Source organism: Gobio gobio (assembly GCF_949357685.1).
Source record: "Gobio gobio genome assembly, chromosome: 14".
NCBI lineage: Eukaryota > Metazoa > Chordata > Actinopteri > Cypriniformes > Gobionidae > Gobio > Gobio gobio.
Window position 1 is genome coordinate 14316025 of NC_137107.1, and position 18275 is coordinate 14334299.

At 38.7% G+C, this 18275-nt stretch overlaps 1 protein-coding gene across 1 annotated transcript in view; it reads right to left on the minus strand.

The window, feature by feature from the left end:
- Window positions 1-18275, minus strand: part of kif4 (kinesin family member 4) — a 116000-nt gene that overhangs the window by 66242 nt on the left and 31483 nt on the right. The window contains exons 4-7 of the mRNA XM_079834417.1: window positions 15156-15346; window positions 14947-15036; window positions 10071-10237; window positions 7524-7618 (exon numbers count right to left, since the gene is read on the minus strand). Of these exons, the coding sequence (XP_079690543.1) occupies window positions 7524-7618; window positions 10071-10237; window positions 14947-15036; window positions 15156-15346 (543 nt within the window). The remainder of the gene's footprint in view (window positions 1-7523; window positions 7619-10070; window positions 10238-14946; window positions 15037-15155; window positions 15347-18275) is intronic.

Below are 18275 nucleotides of genomic sequence, written 5' to 3' on the forward strand. Positions count from 1 at the left end.
TTTAAAATAACGACCAAGCGACCGAGAGTGAGTTAACCACACGTTTGATCAATTTAGCCTCTCAAATCAACACTTGACTTGTCTTGCCTATAATAAAAATCCATAGATATAAAACACTTCAAGCATATCACAATGTTAGTTTAAATGTTTACTAAATGTTTACCACAGTAAAAACGAATTTTTGACAAGCTGAGGCAGACTGATGCTGCTCGCAGATTGCAACGGCACTCAAACGAAACGGGCTATACAATCTAAACTAAAAAACTAAATAAAAAACAAAAAACATGCAGGTTGTCTTACCTTACACCTCTCCACAAAATTAATATAAATCAGATTTTCAATTCCCGCGCTATAGGCTATGTAAATTCAATTCACGTCAACGAAAGCAAAAGATTCGAGCAGCATTATATTTATCAGCTCATTTCAAGATCAAAGACAACAATATGAGAGAGCGACCTAAGCACTGGTAAGAGCATTTAGATTGTGTTTTTGAGCATCTGAGACTTAGGCTACTTTCAGTTTAACTGGCGGCCGTTTGTGTGTTTTTCTTGCTTTTTCTTGTGGTGCCCTTTCTTGTGGCTCTGGTTTGAGTGATCAGATTTAAATTCGCCTCGAAAGAATTTCGGAAGACATATCTCCTGATCTCTTCAAAATATTATAGATATCTGACCAGAGAAAACGAATGAAGTGAGCAGGTGTGAAAAGGCCTTAACTCTTGCTGCTGCTGCTGCTGGTGGGGACTCTAAACACCAGTCAGAACCAGTCTGACGTTCGCAGTAGCATGGTCTGGTGTTGTTTCCACCAGTGCAGCACATCTCAGTTTATTTTAATTAATTAATGTCTATTTACATAATGTCTATTCTTGCATTTGCAATCTAGTCATGGCCAATAACATTTATGTTAATATTTATTCATCATACTGTTGAACTTGACAGTATTTTCTCTCTTGTTATTTAATAGGGTGCTTCAAAGAAGATTTATCAGTAACAGAGTATTACCCTGTGTTTATCAGTATCCAATTATGTTTGTTGGGTAAAAAAGAAAGACTAAATAAACAAAGTAAAATTAATTTGATAACTTCTTCCCCCAAGGTTTCTATCAATATCGTGAATTTTTTTGGCCACAATAACCGTGGTGTGAAAAACCTAATACCGTAACAGCCCTAGTGGAGAGATATGGAGAGATGCAGAAACAGCTAATGCCGAAGTAAGGTGAGTGCTGCAATAGGATTCAGCAGATAACCAAGGAATAACAGGCTGTTGAATTATTGAAAATAATGCACACCTGAAGTAGTAATGAGGCCACGAAACGAGTGTAAATTTATTTTCAATAATTCAATTATTTCACTTCTACCATGGTTACCACAAAACTTTTCAGATGTTTTATTTCAAGACATTTGTCAGCTTGTCGTCCTTTAAACGCTCGTGTGGAGCTAATTTCTTACACATCTCATTGTAACAGCTGCAGAATAACCACACTAGGAAACGGTCTAAAGTGCAAACTAGTGTTAATTTCGTCAGACGAGACTAAATATGTTCGTCAACAACCTTTTTTTCAATGACGAAGACGAAACGATGACGAGACTGCACCAATGTTCAAAAACGGAGACTAAGACTAAATTAACATGCATTATTGTTGACGAGACGAAAATGTTTTGCATAAAATTAAAACTAAGATAAAATCTCCCTACAGTCGTCTCTACTTTTTCATCATGAGATAGAATATTCAGCTGTTCAAAATATTCCGAAAGAGTTTGCACTGTTGCTCGAGTACTAGGCTACAGATCTCTCTCATACTCCTCCTGTTGTTGCAAGCCTGTCATCTTGCGGCGGTGCGCGCGGACACGTGGTTCCCGGAGCTCTCAATACTTCTAGCGCTGTGTCAATACATTTGAATGGCTTAAGCCGCGCAAGTTACACAACAGCTTCACTATACAGGTGTTTGCCGCAATTTTTGGTAAACAGTAGCCTACAGCATAGTGTGCATTGATTATTACGTCAGCCACACTTACAGCATCATTTTATTATGGAGAGTGGTAGAGATGCAACATTGATGTTAATGTTTTTCTTGTATTTAGCCCTCAGGTATTCCTTACTAATTAAGTCACACTTATACTCATTGGTGGTGACCATACACCTTAACTATTTTTAAAATAAAATCGCTTCTATTTTAGTTCAATAATATTTATTGAATATTTTGAGGAGATCTTTTGGTACTAAAATACTATTTGTGCAATACATATGGTCCATTAATGTTTAATGACCACTTAAAACATTTTTCTTCTAATATTTTTATTACAATAGTGTATTAATTAAGGTTAAAATAGAGAATTCCAATGCAAAGAGGCAAATTAAAGCCATTTTGTGGCTGGAAAAATAAAATTTTTACTTGTAATGCCATTACCCACTAGCCTGGCTCCGCCCTCCTACGTACTTCCGCTCAATTTTCATTTTCCTTCAGTACTACGTCTGGGACTGCGGTGTATCCTTAGGTTTTCCCCCGAACAATTTTTTACCGGTCCAATCAGCGAACAGAGGGAGTGGCTGAGAGCGATGACGTTGATGTTGTGCGCTAGTTTGAGTTGTAGTTCAGTAATGGCGGCGGTGAAAGATGCGAGTGTGTGGCAGCGCTGACGAATGTCCAGAAGTTAAAAGTGTGGCGAGGTGGACGAGCGAGCGACACCGGTGTGCGTGATTGAGACACACCGATCTCGAGTCCTCTCATGAGGGAGCACGGAGGCATATAAGGACGAGCGACACCGGTGAGAGAGGACCAGGCCTGGATTTTAAGTTGGGTTTTGTTATGTTTGTGCGCGGCAGTCGTCCGTGAGGGGCTGCCACTTTTACTTTCATTTTGTGTTTATTATTTGATTAAAAGTTGTTAAACGTTCGCCGGTTACCGCCTCCTTCTTCCCTGAACAAACGAACTCCCGTTACACGGAGCAAGAACAATCACTGCTGTACTGCTGATGTTGTGGTCCGGGAAAAGTATTTTCCAGCTCGCTCCGTTAGTGGTGAAGGAGTTGCTGAAGCCGTCCGTCTCCCACCACCCGCGAGAAAAACCCAGGCTGAATTATCGACTTTTGACAAACACCAAGGTCGTGTGGTAATGTAATTGCTGTCCGAATCCACATCTCTGAGTTTTCAAGAATATATCACTTCAAAACTCACTGTTTATATCCTTTATAGACCCTTTCAGAGCACTGTGCGGTTGCGTGAGCAGTCCCAATCATAGTTATTATTAGCCGTGCATTGTTGTTTGAGCTGCGTGCACTGAAAGAACACTTTGCTAACAAGTTATTTATCTCAAAGAAATTAATCCTATACGAGATTAAGATATATACAAAACAAACTATTACAAATTAGCAATGTAGCAGCAATGCAATGTAATTTGCACTCACAAGAGACGTCGTTAAAAAGTCCATCTCACTACAGTGGTTCTACAATAATTTTATGAAGCGAAGAGAAGTTTGTGCGAAAAAATAAAATAAAAAGAACGACTTTATTCAACAAGGTCTTTTCAGGGTTCCCACTCTTTTTAAGCAACCATCTTCCAGTACTTTTCCAGGACATTTTCAATTTTACTACGGCGGGAATAAAAGACAAGGATCATGCCAAATATTGCTTTCTAATGTGGCGTTCACACCGGACGCGATTCTCGCAAATAATTTGCGCTAATCGCGCGAAGGTGGACGCTTGAACATTTTGAGTTTACTCGCTTCATTCGCGCGTGAAATTCACTTCACAACAGATGCGAATTCGCGTCATGTGCGGGGCTTCTGCCAGCGGCTCGTCTCGTTGAGAAATGGCTGACATGGGCTGTGTTTACACGTCTTTTTTTTGTTCAAATCTACTGTTAATGTGTGACAAAACGTAGTTAAGACTTTTTCAGTCGATAATGTAGTTGTTTAAAGCTCAAATATGTGGTTTATTTATATAAAGAGTGCCTATTTGAACATTTTATCTGCCGTTTTCGGAGTTGTGAGCTCCAGTGGATCAGCGGCGCTCAGCGCTCGTCAAAGCCGGCGAGAGTAGCCTTTCCTCGGCCAGTCCTTCTGACGTCTGCCGCTGGCTCTGATGTCTCTGTGGTGTGTCTCGAGCTATAATTCGTCTTGTAACGGCCGATCTTTGGTCTCATGGATCTATAATTTGTTCCCTGGCAAATCGTTTAGGCTGAGGGCAAAGAGAAGTTTCATTACTTTATATTTTTAGGCTATAACTGTACGTTGCAGTTGTAACGTTAGCCTACTAGCACTGACTTTGAATGTTTGACTGAATTGTTTGCTTTATTTCATGTATAGCTTGTTATACATTACTTATACTTTTGTATTATTGATCATACATAAACTTGCATTTAACAAAGAGACTGGGTTGTTTCATGCCATTTAATGTTATCACAGTGATAATCATATTGTCTGAACCAGATATTAATATACAGATTTTCTCTTCATTGTTGTCACTACTAGAGCAAGCTCCTGATTGGTTAACGCGGTGCGAAATATCCGCCAGACTTTTCAACTTGAGCGTTTTGCGCGAATCGCGCGTTCAAAACGCTCAATTCGCGTCCTTCGCGCCGCCTCATTCGTGCAAATCTCGCCGCAGAATGCCATTTCGCGTCTCTGCATTGACTTAACATGTAAATCACTTGCGCGAATCGTGTCCGGTGTGAACGCACCATTAGTCTTTAAAAGCCGTCCAGTTTTTTGCCATTACTTAACAATCCAGCATTATTCAATATGAGCTTAATCATACATTATGACTATGGAAGCTTGTTTACACCACAGAATAGAAAGAAAAGGTAATTGTGACTTATCTCGCTATCCTGACTCTCGCAATTGCAAGTTTACATATTTGTGATATAAACACGAAAATTGTCGCAATTCTTTTCCTCAGAATTGGACTTTATAACTTGCAATTGCAGTTTAGATCTCACAAGTCTGAGAAAAGAAGTCAGAATTGCGAGTTTATATCACGCAATTCTGACTATATCTTGCAATTCTGACTTTATAACACAAATGTGACTATATCAAACTTGTGATTAGGTAGCAGCTTACGAGTTAACATTCACTGCATACATTTGAGCAGTTATAGCATTAGCTATTAAACATCATTATTCAAAATACTACTCACACATATCAAACTCAGCATTCCTGAACATGTGCTTTCTGCAGCTAGCGCTAATTGTTTGGGCCAGCGAAAAACTCTTTAAACTTGGCTAAAGAAATAACTTTTTTAAAGAATTTTCCCAGACAACAAGATTTTCCAGGACATTTTACATTTTCTCTAATTTTCCATGGGTTTTCCAAATTTGTCATCAATATTCCAGGTTTTCAAGGTTTTCCAGGAAGAGTGGGAACCCTGCTTTTCTTCTGCTTGGGCCTTTGACGTGAACTCACAAAGCACCACGACGCATGCGCGAGAATGACTTTCATTTCGCTGCTTTGATAAGGCACTTTTATGTGCACTTGTTCGTTTCTCACAGTTCAGGCATCCAGGAAATGCACACTTTAGCCCCATTTTGGCCACTATGCCAAGGCCGCGCAGACTCTCCTTCAGCTCACGATGCATTGGGCAGACACATTCAGCTTTTAGTGTCTGTTCTCTAAACGAACTAAATTATTTTTACTACTATAAATAAATCCAAATGACGGTGGGGGTGGTGCTGCAGTGGGCAAGTGATGTAACCCGTGTTGCAGCTGAACACTGGTAACACCAACTATTGCAACCAGCCTAGTACAAACCTTGTCAGTGAACCATGAGGGCAAAAAAGCAGCAAAAAAAAAAATTTGTTCATTAAATCATTATCGGGGTAAAATATTCAAACAATCTAGATTTTAATTGTAGGTCATATCGTCCAGGCCTAGTTGTGTTTAAAAATAATAAATATATGAGCTTTAAAGGGGTGGTAAACCACGATTTCACTATTCTAACTTTAGCTAACGTGTAATGTTGCTGCTTGAGCATAAACAACATCTGCAAAGTTACAACGTACAAAGTTTAAAGCAAAGGGAGATATTTGCTTTTAAAGAAATCAGTTTCTAAGAACTACAGCAAACGGCCAGTAGGCGACTACACACATTCCTCCAGGGTTGGTGACATCAACAGGCTCAATATTTACATAAACCCCTCCTCCGAGAATATTAAATAAGGGGGGGGTGAGGCCATTTTGTATCGCGGCGCTGTTGTGGTATAAGTTAGTTAGGCTGGAGTGTTGTTGCCGCGATGCCGAGGAAACGCTGTTATATTCATCCGGATTGCAGGTCTGGGGTACTTGCTCTGTTCAGCCTTCCTTGGGACGGGGGTGCGTTGCAGAGCGTTTAACATACAGCATGTTGCACGTGTGTTTGAGTCAGCGGGGAATCAGGCGCTCGCGGGGCTCCTGCAGCTAAATAATCCTACATCTAACAGAGGAAAACATCCACCGTCTTCGCGATTTCAATGCCAGATTTGCACAACGTCAGCTGCGTGAAAAAAACACTGCCGGTGCGTGGATGCACGACGCGCGCGCTGCACATTTCACGGAGGACAACACAAACTTCCACAAACTTCGCGAGTTCAATACAGGATATGCACAACGGCTTGCCCTGAAAGCTGGATTTACAAACAGAAGCTGTTCACGGGCCACAACCTGTAAGTCTGATTTATTTTTCATCGATGTGTTTTCCTGTAATAGGTTGTAGCAAGGAAGTAAACAGATGACAATGCTGTTCTGCAAACCAGTCTGTTAAATGCTCATTCATACTTAACATTATCCGACGAACACCTAACGTTACAAACACTAACGTCAAAATCTCAACAGCGAACTTGGCATTAGTGTAAATGATTCTTTGATTAGAGCTTTTATGTGTTGTTTATCTACAGGCATGCTAAACATGGTTCTGTGTGTGATTTGGCTAACTTACTAGTTAAAGCCAGTGCTTAGTGTTCGTTTTGGGTTAGTTCTTGCGACAGATATTTGGCTATAATCATTCTAAAAATACAAAAGTTAAAGTGCCATTCAGTAGCGATCATTATAGATCCGCAGTCTTTACTCTTGAGGACTGAACAGGTTCTGCTCGATCATCTTCACTCAAATGTTCTGGATCTGATTCGGGCTCATATGGTTTTATTGACGCCGTTGTTTCTAACACTGACCAAAGCAAGCACAGCCTCCGGTAAGGGGCGTGACGTTTCCGACATACGTGCACTAGGCGTTTAGCGAATCACAACACACTGGGCCAGCTAACCAATCAGAGCCCACTGCGTATTTTTGAGGGACTGGCTTCATACAACCCGGAAAGCATCAGACCGTTTTACAAGGAGGGACAGAGCAGTGTAGAATAAAGGTCAAATATATGAAAAATAAGGCAATTTTTTTTAAAACGAAGCATGAACACATGTTACAGTGCACCCCACAAACACAGTCAAGCCTTCAAAAGAATGTGTTTTACCACCCCTTTAATGATGGGCTTTTTACCCCTTTATTTCTCCAAGATTAAGTAAACTGGGACTAATATAAATAAAAATGAATTTGATTGCACTCACCCTCTTTGAGCCGATCCCCCTCAGCTTTAGTTTTTTTTTGTCTTTCAGATCCAGCGAGATCCACCAAGTGCAGTTTGGAGACCATGACATCACTCCTTTATGAACAACAAATTTCTCATTTTATTTAATTAATTTATTTTCTTTTTTTTAACAATTTCAACCAAACATTTTACAGTTTTATATGTTAGCAGTTCACCATAATTACATTTTTAGACCTGGATACATTTTCTTTGAAAATTCGCTTCACCTTTACTTCCATTAGTACCTTCTTGCATAAAAATAAAAAAGCTTATCACTTTTCTTATGCACATCTTTCAAACACAAGCGGTATATATGTTTGGGCTGCACAATTAATCAAAATGAACCCGGAATCACACTTAAACCATTTTGGCTTATTGCGATTGTGAAATCCCAATGGCTGCGATTTATTTTATGCGCAGCTTGTCAGTGAAGCATGGCTCTGCTTTCAAATGGAGCAGCATTTACTTCTGATCACACTGTTTAGAAGTGTAGCTTTCTCAAATGCATGTTATAAGCAACTGAAACTCATTTATGAATCTCGTCCAACAAAACAGAACATTTAATAACATGTTTTTACTCCAAACTCGCTTCATAATGTCAGTTGAGTGTATTTTGTAGGGCTGTGCTCCGAATGTCGATACAACGATACATCGTCATGAACTCCTGATGATGCGCGATGTGCTTTTGAATGTAACCAACGCGACGCGAGCAGCAGTGCAAGACATTCAAAGTGGAGAAGTTTTCAGTTAATTGCTTTGTTGCTATTGATATAAAACAAAGTTTCAGATTTCAAATTACATCCATTTTATTACGAAATTCAAAAACATAAATACCGTTTTGGCGCAGTGTCGTGAGATCGCTTTGGCGCAGCTCAGCTCTAGAGAAGCGACCTCGATCAGTGTTTAAAAAGCGGAAAGGTATCAGTAAAACAGCTTGTAAACAATGTCATGTAACATCACATTTACCTCAGAAAAAAAACATATCCAGTGTCACTTTTCGTTGGTCAGCTAGAAAAATTGACTCTAGAGAGCAGCATTTTGCTAAATATGTGCACCATATTCATTATAATTTTTAATGTTGTTCAATATTTAATGCATGTTTGAATTAATCTGGCAAGTTTTTTATGACAGCCATCATTTAAATGTTTACATTTCAAATAAACGAATTGGAGTAGAAATATGATTATGTCATTTGTAAAGTTAGTATTATAACTATTATTATAAAAAAAAATTACTGTAAATTGTGTAATTTAAGTGTTTGTACAAATCCGTTCATTTTTACCTTTAATATTATAGTACAACTGACTTTAGATTTTAGATTTATTCCAAGATTTGTTTTACATTCAAAAATTTGCCATGTATTGTACCTGAAATACATCTAAAATAATCAATATTGGAGCGAGCCTTTCCAAAGTTTTTTTGTGACAATTTATTTATTTCATTTAACTCATTGTTTTTTTAATGACAAAAACAAAATTGTTTATTGAATAACCAGTGTTATAACAGTTGTGATAACTGAAAAACTGATATCACCGTTACTAAACTCAAAATAAATTTAATTCCAAATTGATCCATATCGTGATCCATATCGTATCGTGACTTCAGTATCGTGATGCGTATCGTATCGTGACATTGTTGGTGATGCACAGCCCTAGTATTTTGTGTGCCTTATTCTGTGTAAACCACAAACATTATCTCACGTCATAATGTCAGTTGAGTGTTTGAAATAACATCCTTCTTTGAGATGTTTGTGGCTTCTTACATAGAATAAGGCACAAAATATTTCATAGTATGTCAATTAGCATTGCAGAATAAATATCAATTTATCATCATGAAAATACCCGAGAAGGCTTGAACTCAGATAATCCATATATTGTTTTAGTCATGTTTAATCAAAGCGTTTCAATCTTCAGTTTATTCAGCTACAGCGATAGTATGAGGCCCGTAGGGATTTCCTGGTACAATGTGCTTTATCGTACTTCTGCTGGGCATATTTGGAGTTTGTGTGAGAGCGCCCTTTGGCTTTCAGATGCAGCAGCATTTACTACTGACCACAGAGCTGTGCTTCACTGACAAGCTGCGCATTTATAAAAGTAAAATAAAAAATGTTTAAAAAGCAACCATTGCCAAATCACGTTCAGTTTTATTCCGATTAATTGTGTAGCCCTAATATTTCCATGAATTGTGTACACTGCAAAAAATGCAGATAATTGGTAGCTTATGATATAGGCAGATAATTTAGCTTGTTTTAGGAAAAAAACACTTAATTTTTATTTTATTTAAAAAAAAACAAGAAAAATATCTTGTCATTTTACTTATGTAGTAAATGCATCTTGATTTAATAATTTTCAGAAATTTTGACTAGAAACAAGACAAAATTACTAAGTAAGAAGATCATTTTTTGCAGTGTAGCTCTAATAATTCTATAAAACCATAAACATCATATACAGCCAACTCTCAAATTTAACAGCCTTCAAACAACCATTTCAAGTTGCTTAGTTTAACAGCATATGCTAAGTTTACTTACTTGTCTCCTTTGCGTCGCTGCTCCAGTGATATGGTAAAGATGGCATGAGAGCGAGATGAGGCTGCGTTCATGGCTGTTGAGCCCACGGTTCGTGCAGAGTTTCCCAACTCAAGACAGCTCACCATCTCATGAGCAGTGAACACATTCCTTTCTGTCAGTCCTACAATCTAGACCATGAAAACAAAAACAGACACCAATGGTCATACAGGACACATGAGAATTAAAGATGCATTCAAAAACGATTTCCTTGTGGACAGTGCAGCAGCGGCTAGGCATTAAGCCCAGATTTGTAGCCAACTTCTCACTCTCCCACAATCAGGGTTTGACATTAACACCCGCCAACCAGCAAAAATGCAGGTGAAATCCACAGTGCGGGGGTAAAAGTATATCAAAACACTAGCTAATTTGGGTTGATTCATATATTACGTTCTATCATTTTCCATGGCATCACTATCAGAGTCCTTCCCCTAAAAGGAGCCTCAAACATTAGCAAAACAATGCGTAAAGAGGGTCGCACCAGTGTTTCCCACAGATTAGTACCTTTTAAGCACTATTTTAAACTTTTCCTTGGGTTATATTATATTTGCTCGCATTCATTAATATTCACTTGCGTGTGCTTATATAAGTATCATTAAGAAATATTAGGATGCAAGTTAACGTTTTAAAATTACACATTTAAAGAAATCTAGTGTTTAATCATGTCTAAATATGTATTCAAATGCAAAACCTAAGAATAAGTAAGCAGTTATGATCTGCAATAATAAATATACATGTATCTAGTTGCTCAAAAAAGTAAAGAGCCACCAGTGGGTAAACCATGGCATTACAAATGAAATGTATTATTTTTCCAGCCACAAAATGACTAATTTGCCTCTTTGCATTGGAATTCTCTATTTTAACCTTAATTACGACTTCAGCTCTTCAAAATCATTAGGGATGCACCGATGATGAAAATTTGGGCCGATACGATAACCGATGAAAGCCAATAACCAATATATTGGCTGGTAAATCTAAATTCACATTTTTATACACTACAAAAACAAAAGGTTCACCATTAAAAGTCATGCCCCAAACACTTCAAAATAAAATCAAACATATACAGTACAGTAGCCTAGTTCGAACCAGTGTAATTCCTTAACTTTTCAAATAAATTTTGCACTCCTATGGCCAACTTTTTTTTGTAACACTAAAAATACTTTTTGTAACGGAAATGTTAAAATTAGTTAAAGGATTAGTTCACTTCAAAATGAAAATGTCCTGATCATTTACTCACACTCATGCCATCCAAGATGTTCATGTCTATCTTTCTTCAGTGGAAAAGAAATGAAGTTCGAGTAAAACATTTCAGGATTTCTCCACACAATGGACTTCAATGGCAACCAAAATGCTGAAGGTCCAAATCAATGCAGTTTCGTTCAAAGGGCTTCAAAACTATGACCAAAATGAGCACTAGAGATTTCTTTGTAGCCACCATTTCAATCTTGTGTGTAATGCAGTTCTCCACCCCCGAATGAGTCATTGATTGATATATCTACAACTCCGGACACGTTTTCTTGCGTGCGTCCGGTTTTTTTACGCACCTTGACTATCGTACAGTCTGACATTAATGAAAACTTCGATCTTGCGGTATGACATGGCTTACAGCGGGGATCATGTTCATACAGTCTGACAAGGAACAAACGGAAAGCCAGAGAAACAATTATCGTAGAAATTAGTATTTATTAGGGGTGTAACGACATTCAAACCGAACCGAGAAACCACGATACACCACCTACGGTTCCAACCGCGATCCTCTCATGTCGAACCGAACGTTCCCCGCCCCCTGCTGCCCCAGCCCAGCTCTCACTTCACCTTATGCCACATTCTTTTTTCCTTCCTTGATATTTGATTAAATAGTAATAATTAGTACACTTTTAACTACTAACAAGAGCTGTATTTGTATTTACAGCGCACGCTGTATATCACTTCATATATTATTAAGCGCAAGAGAAACTACGATCATGCAACGCAAGTCATGAAATAAAAGTAAAGTACCAATAAATCACGTAACAGGTAAAAAGGTGTGTGTTAAATGGAAAGTATTTGCATGCATTCTGTTTATCAGGAGCAGACATATGATTCATTAACAGTTAATGTTGGTATTGTGTATTTGCCATGGTAACTATTGTTTCCAGAACCCCAAAATGCCACTTTATTCTCAGTTATTTTGTAAATATAAACTAGTGTGGTGGCTACTTTATCATCAGTATTAGTCATATTCATACAATTTATGTGTTTAAGTAGGCTAAAGTGGGACATTACTTGTGTGTGGTCATTAATTTGTGTGGAATAAATTAGCTTGTATTTTTATGAATCAGTGAGTCGATTCAGCAGTTTGAATCGCCAAATTTCAGCGGTTTGGCGGTTTGACACGCAATCCGAATCATCATTCGGCTCACTGATTCATAACGCTTCATGAGGCCTTGTTTTGAAATCGTCATCACTATATAAGTCGTTATTTAGGGGGTTTTTTGCGCACAAAAACTATTGTCGCCGATTCATAAAGTTATTTTAGAACCACTGTAGTGAGATGGACTTTGTAACGACGTCTTTAGTACCTTTTAAGGGTCTTGAGAGTGAACCGTGCCATTGAGCCAATGGAGGCCTTTCAGAGCCATCAGATTTCCGCTAAAATATCTTCATTTCTGTTCCGAAGATGAACGGAGGTCTGACGGGTGTCGAACGACATGAGGGTAAGTAATTAATGACAGAATTTTCATTTTTGGGTGAACTAACTTTTAACTAGGGGTGCACCGATCCGATATTAGGATCGGATATCGGCCGCGATACTGACAAAATAGCTGGATCGGGGATCGGAAAAATGAACAGATCCACAAGCCGATCCAGGTGTTTTTTTCCGTCGCAGCAGAACCGACGTCATTCGTCAGCTTCACGTGTGTCGCATGCTAGAAGAGACTCGGCTGTGTGGAGGAGATATTTCACGCTTGCCACGCGAACTAGTTCGCAATGTCTGCAAAGTAACTTAAATGTTTCGAGGGGAGGTGGTATTACTGCAAAGTCAGGGTTTTTCCTGCATTGAACATTTTTTGACGGCCGCCAAAGCCTAATTTGATGAGTTATTGTGATTTACGAGCGATGTAGAACAGATGCTGCGCTTGTGACTGAGTGACAGAGAGACCGATCAGAGAATTCCTCCCCCGCGCACACTCTCTGGGTCTTCAAAATAATCAGCGTTAGCTCTCTCATATTTCACATATTAATCCAAATCAAAAGGTCGGAAGACCGAAACCATGTTGCACGTGACACATTCGGACAAATTTGTCCTTGAAATATCGCTGGTTGTGAATTGCGCTCAAAAAACATTGCCTCTTCTCTTACCAGCTGACATACAGCATACTTTCAATAAACGGGAGACAAATTTTATTCAGTTATGAAGTGTTTTCTTTGTGTTGACATCTTTCGCGATGTTCTTACAGACGGGATTCACACACAACGTGTCTGCTAATGTCCGATTCGTGACCTGATGACTCATTTGAACAGAATCATTTTAACGACTGGTTAGAACAACTGATCTGTCCAACACTGAACTCATGAATCAGTTTATTAATTTACTCAGAACGCATCTGAAATGAGAACACAAGTGCTTACCCAATTAAGCAAGAGTGGGTAGTAAGAATTATTTTTAATTATCAACAGTATTTCAGCTTATTTCTGTTGACAATGTGTAGTAAAATAAATAGGCCTAGCCTACAATCATTTAGACAGGAGTGAGGTGAAACCAGAACAAAGTTGTTATTAGCTAGCTGATCATTTTTATTAAATTGCATATGGCAGAAAATTAAGACTATTTGTTAATTTGTAATGCTACTTTTTAATATTGATATGATTATATACCAAAACAATGATCTGTAGTGTAAAAAATGTTTGGTAACTGTCAGATTACTATTGTATGTTTGACTGTTTTTTGTTTCCACTGCTACATTTTATTTATTTAAAGAAGTTTGATTACATTCTATTTTAGATTTGAAAGCACAATTGTTTTTTAAATAAATAAGAATTCAACACTTTACATTCATCTGTTATTTTGTCTTAGTTATGTTTAGTTAGTAAAGTCTGGTGCCTTTAGTCTCTTCAAGGAAGGTATAAGGTGGAAGATATACAGTTTATTATTAATTCAACAATAGTATCGGATCGGTATCGGGTATCGACAGATACACAAAGCCCAGGCATCGGTATCGGTATCGGGACTGAAAAAGTCGGATCGGTGCACCCCTACTTTTAACTTTGTTTTTTTTTAACATGAGTGATGTAGGGTGAAATAAGAGGGGAGGCTCTCAATGAAAGTGGTCACAGGAAATGTATTTGAGACACAGTAATACCATGGGGAAGTGATGACTTCCCATGGGGAAGTGATGACAAGTGATGATGAAAATCACTTATGATGAAAAAAAAAAAAAAAAAAAAAAAATTCCTTTCCTCTTTTCCTCCTCTTTCCCGCCCTACTCTAGCCTGTGCTACACTGAGAAATGTACACGGACCAAGTATTTCAGGCACTTGCTGCGCTCACTCGACTCTTCACGACCAATCGCTTATTGTACCCCCAAGTTGTAAGTCGCTTTGGATAAAAGCGTCTGCTAAATGCATAAATGTAAATGATGTAAATGTAAATGACTCAGCTGACCACACCTGTGATCGGATCCAAAAAATATCTAGTACCGAGCTAAGAACAGGGCCAAAGGTTTTAAACAACATGAGGGTGAGCAAGATAGTAAATAGTATAGATATAAATAGATAATAAATGGGGTCAATTGCAAGTTCAAATTCATACTACCAAAATACTTTGTGGTTCCACATGATTATAGGTTGTAAAACTCACTTTAATGCCGTCTTTAGGATCCTCTCTGATACTGATGACAGGTTTATCCTTTGACGTGCACAGCAAGTCCAGTATCTCTTCATTGTAAATCTAAGAATTAATAAAATAAAATTAATAAATAAAAACACCACCCTTGAATAACACAAAATGAGTATTGACTTTCATAAATTAAATCCATAAAGGAGGACAACATGGGATGCAAGCTATACCTCAAGGTAAGATACAGCAAGCAGAAATTCACAGTCTGCACATTTAGACTTTTCCTGATAGATTCTTCGTATTACTCGTGGGATGACTCCAACCGTAGGCTCATTCTCTTGTTCCGAAGTGTATGTGCCGCCCATAGAGAACGTCTTCCCTGACCCTGTCTGTCCATAGGCCAGAACGGTGGCATGATAACCTGTGATTGCAAACAATGAACAGTCACATTTACATTGAAGTACATTGATGTTAATTATGCCTTGGATCTTAGCCTCAGATGACATAAGCTTGTACCTAACAGCGCGTTTGCAGACAGTCTTATTGGCAAATGTAAAATAACTGCTGTATACATTAAATGGAGTAATCCTTATTAAAAACTACAAAAGTTATTCATTCAAAAGAAAAGTGTAATTTTATCTTTGTTTACATTCACTTAATGAGTGTGAGTCATGACTATGGTCATGAGCTTTGGGTCATGACCGAAAGGACAAGATCCCGGATGCAGGCGGCCGAAATGAGCTTTCTTCGCAGGGTGGCTGGGCGCTCCCTTAGAGATAGGGTGAGAAGCTCAGTCACTCGGGAGGAACTCGGAGTAGAGCCGCTGCTCCTCCACATCGAGAGGGGACAGCTGAGGTGGCTCGGGCATCTGTTCCGGATGCCTCCTGAACGCCTTCCCGGGAAGGTGTTTCGGGCATGTCCAACCGGGAGGAGACCCCGGGGAAGACCGAGGACACGCTGGAGGGACTATGTCTCCCGGCTGGCCTTGGAACGCCTCGGTGTCCCCCCGGAAGAGCTAGAGGAAGTGTCTAGGGAGAGGGAAGTCTGGGCATCTCTGCTTAGACTGCTGCCCCCGCGACCCGGCCCCGGATAAGCGGAAGAAGATGGATGGATGGATGGCATTCACTTAAGACAACTGACTGCGTTTATGAGGAATACTTACCAAAACGGTATTTCAACATATTTGGGTGTAGGCTATTTTGACCATTTAGGCGCATTTCTGAAGCCCGTAGTATCCTTCGCTTACGCATGCTCCGAGTCTCTTTCACGGCTTAATGCGCTTTTAATAACCATTTATTAAATCAAGGTTGTCCCGCAGTTTAGCAACAGTAGACTGCATTTTTCATCAGTCACTTATTCAACTGATTTGAATGTTAAGTTTGGCTTAGGGACAAATGAAAGCGCACAGCTGTGAAGGAAATGGTGCGCTGGGCAGAATGCACAATTATCTTGTTGTTTTCATAATTGTTGAAAGCCAAAATTAAATCGTAAATACTATTAATCGCACAGCAATGGTGGGGATGGTGGTCTAGTGGGCTTAAACCACTGAACTGCTATGCAGAAGGTTGCTGGTTGGATCCCAGCGGTCACCACCAGTGTGTCCTTGAGCAAAGCACTTTACTCCATGTTGCTCCAGGGGGGTTGTCCCTGTAATAAGGGCACTGTAAGTCGCTTTGGATAAAAGCGTCTGCCAAAAGCATAAATGTAAATGTAAGCCCTACCAATGAGGTTCATTCTCGTGTGTTATGGCCCACTCACACAAAGGACGATAACGATAAAGTTCTAAAAATGTGTTCTTAATATTAAAGAAGAGCAGAATTCACACCACAGCTATAACTATAACGATATAGAGAAACAATATCGTTGAATCATTTTCAGAACAATTTTATCCAGCTGATGAACGATAAAAACATTGACAGCCAATCAGAATCCATCCTGCTGTAAGAAGCTTGAGCATTTAAAGCAGTGGACAAGCACGCACTTAGAATGAACAGAACGATATCGTCCGCTGGTGTGGATGCTAATATAGTTATCTTCATACGTTTGCCGTTTGAGATTCCGCAAGAAATTTGTTCTCATGCGTGAAGACGGTTCAGTTGAGCTTCTGTTTATGTTGGCTGATCAATGTTTATGTGTGACATTCCTCAATATCTTATGTTTCACAGAAGAAAAAATATCATGGGTTTGGAACAGCATGAGTGTAAATGCTAACCATTTCCATTTTTGGGTGAACTATCCTTTCAGGACGCTTTCACACGTGGTTCGATCGCCTGGTCCAAACCAGAGTTTGATTGATCCGCCCTCCCCTTGCCCCCACTGGACTGGGATCACATTAGTGTTGTCAAATATCGATATTTCTCGATAGTGAAATATCTGAAACGTTACAATGGAGTTTAGGAAACTACGTCATAGCACATTGTATTATGGGTAGGTGCCGCCATGTTTTAGGCAACGCTCAGGAGCGTACAATGATAAATACAAATCAGAGGGGGAAAAAAACCCAACTATTTACAGTAATCCTTTTTAAGAACTGCTTGCACTCACTTAGAATGAATGGAGTAATATTTGAATCTCTTACGTACATGAGCGCTCAGTCGTGCGGCCAGGACAATGCACATATTCATCACATTTCATACAATCAGAAATCATACGGCCGCCTTCTAACTAAAACTCACACTTTTTAGTTAAGCTATTAAAAATAAACTGCAAAAGTCAGTTTCTGATATATAAAATAATAAATACATATTACTTGATCTCAGCCTGTGGATTTCAATCAACATATCGCCCCAAATCCTTAACGTTAAAGCATTAAGGGATAACATTATGGCCCGTAATGCAGCTTTGAAATTATTTGTATACAAGTACAAGATTCCTTCTACTGAGATTTCCAGATGCGTTTCATACCTTTATGGTGTGAGCACATTCAAGCGGTTCAGAAATTATTAATCTGTAATATGTGTTATAAATAATAAATACATAAATACAAATTATAAAAAGACACCTTTTGGTTAAGTTGGTCATTTCAAAGTTATACTTTCACCTTCTCTTGATATTTTCAAGCTGGTAAACTGAAAAATGTATGTGTCATTGGAGATACGTTTTCCACACAGGTCGTAAGAGCGGCTATGGCAGTTCATAACACAGTAAGTGTTGACCATCCTAATGTGTTTTTAACTGTGTAATACACGACAATTTTTAAAAGTCTACCTCCACTACTACTCATTCTCTAATGTAGTGTCTGTGTCCTTAAGTCCACAAATGCAAATTGCGTTGCAATGTCACGTTCTCTCACTCCAAAAATGTTGTATTTAAATATTTGGGCTCATACTTTTTTTTTTTTTTAAAGAATA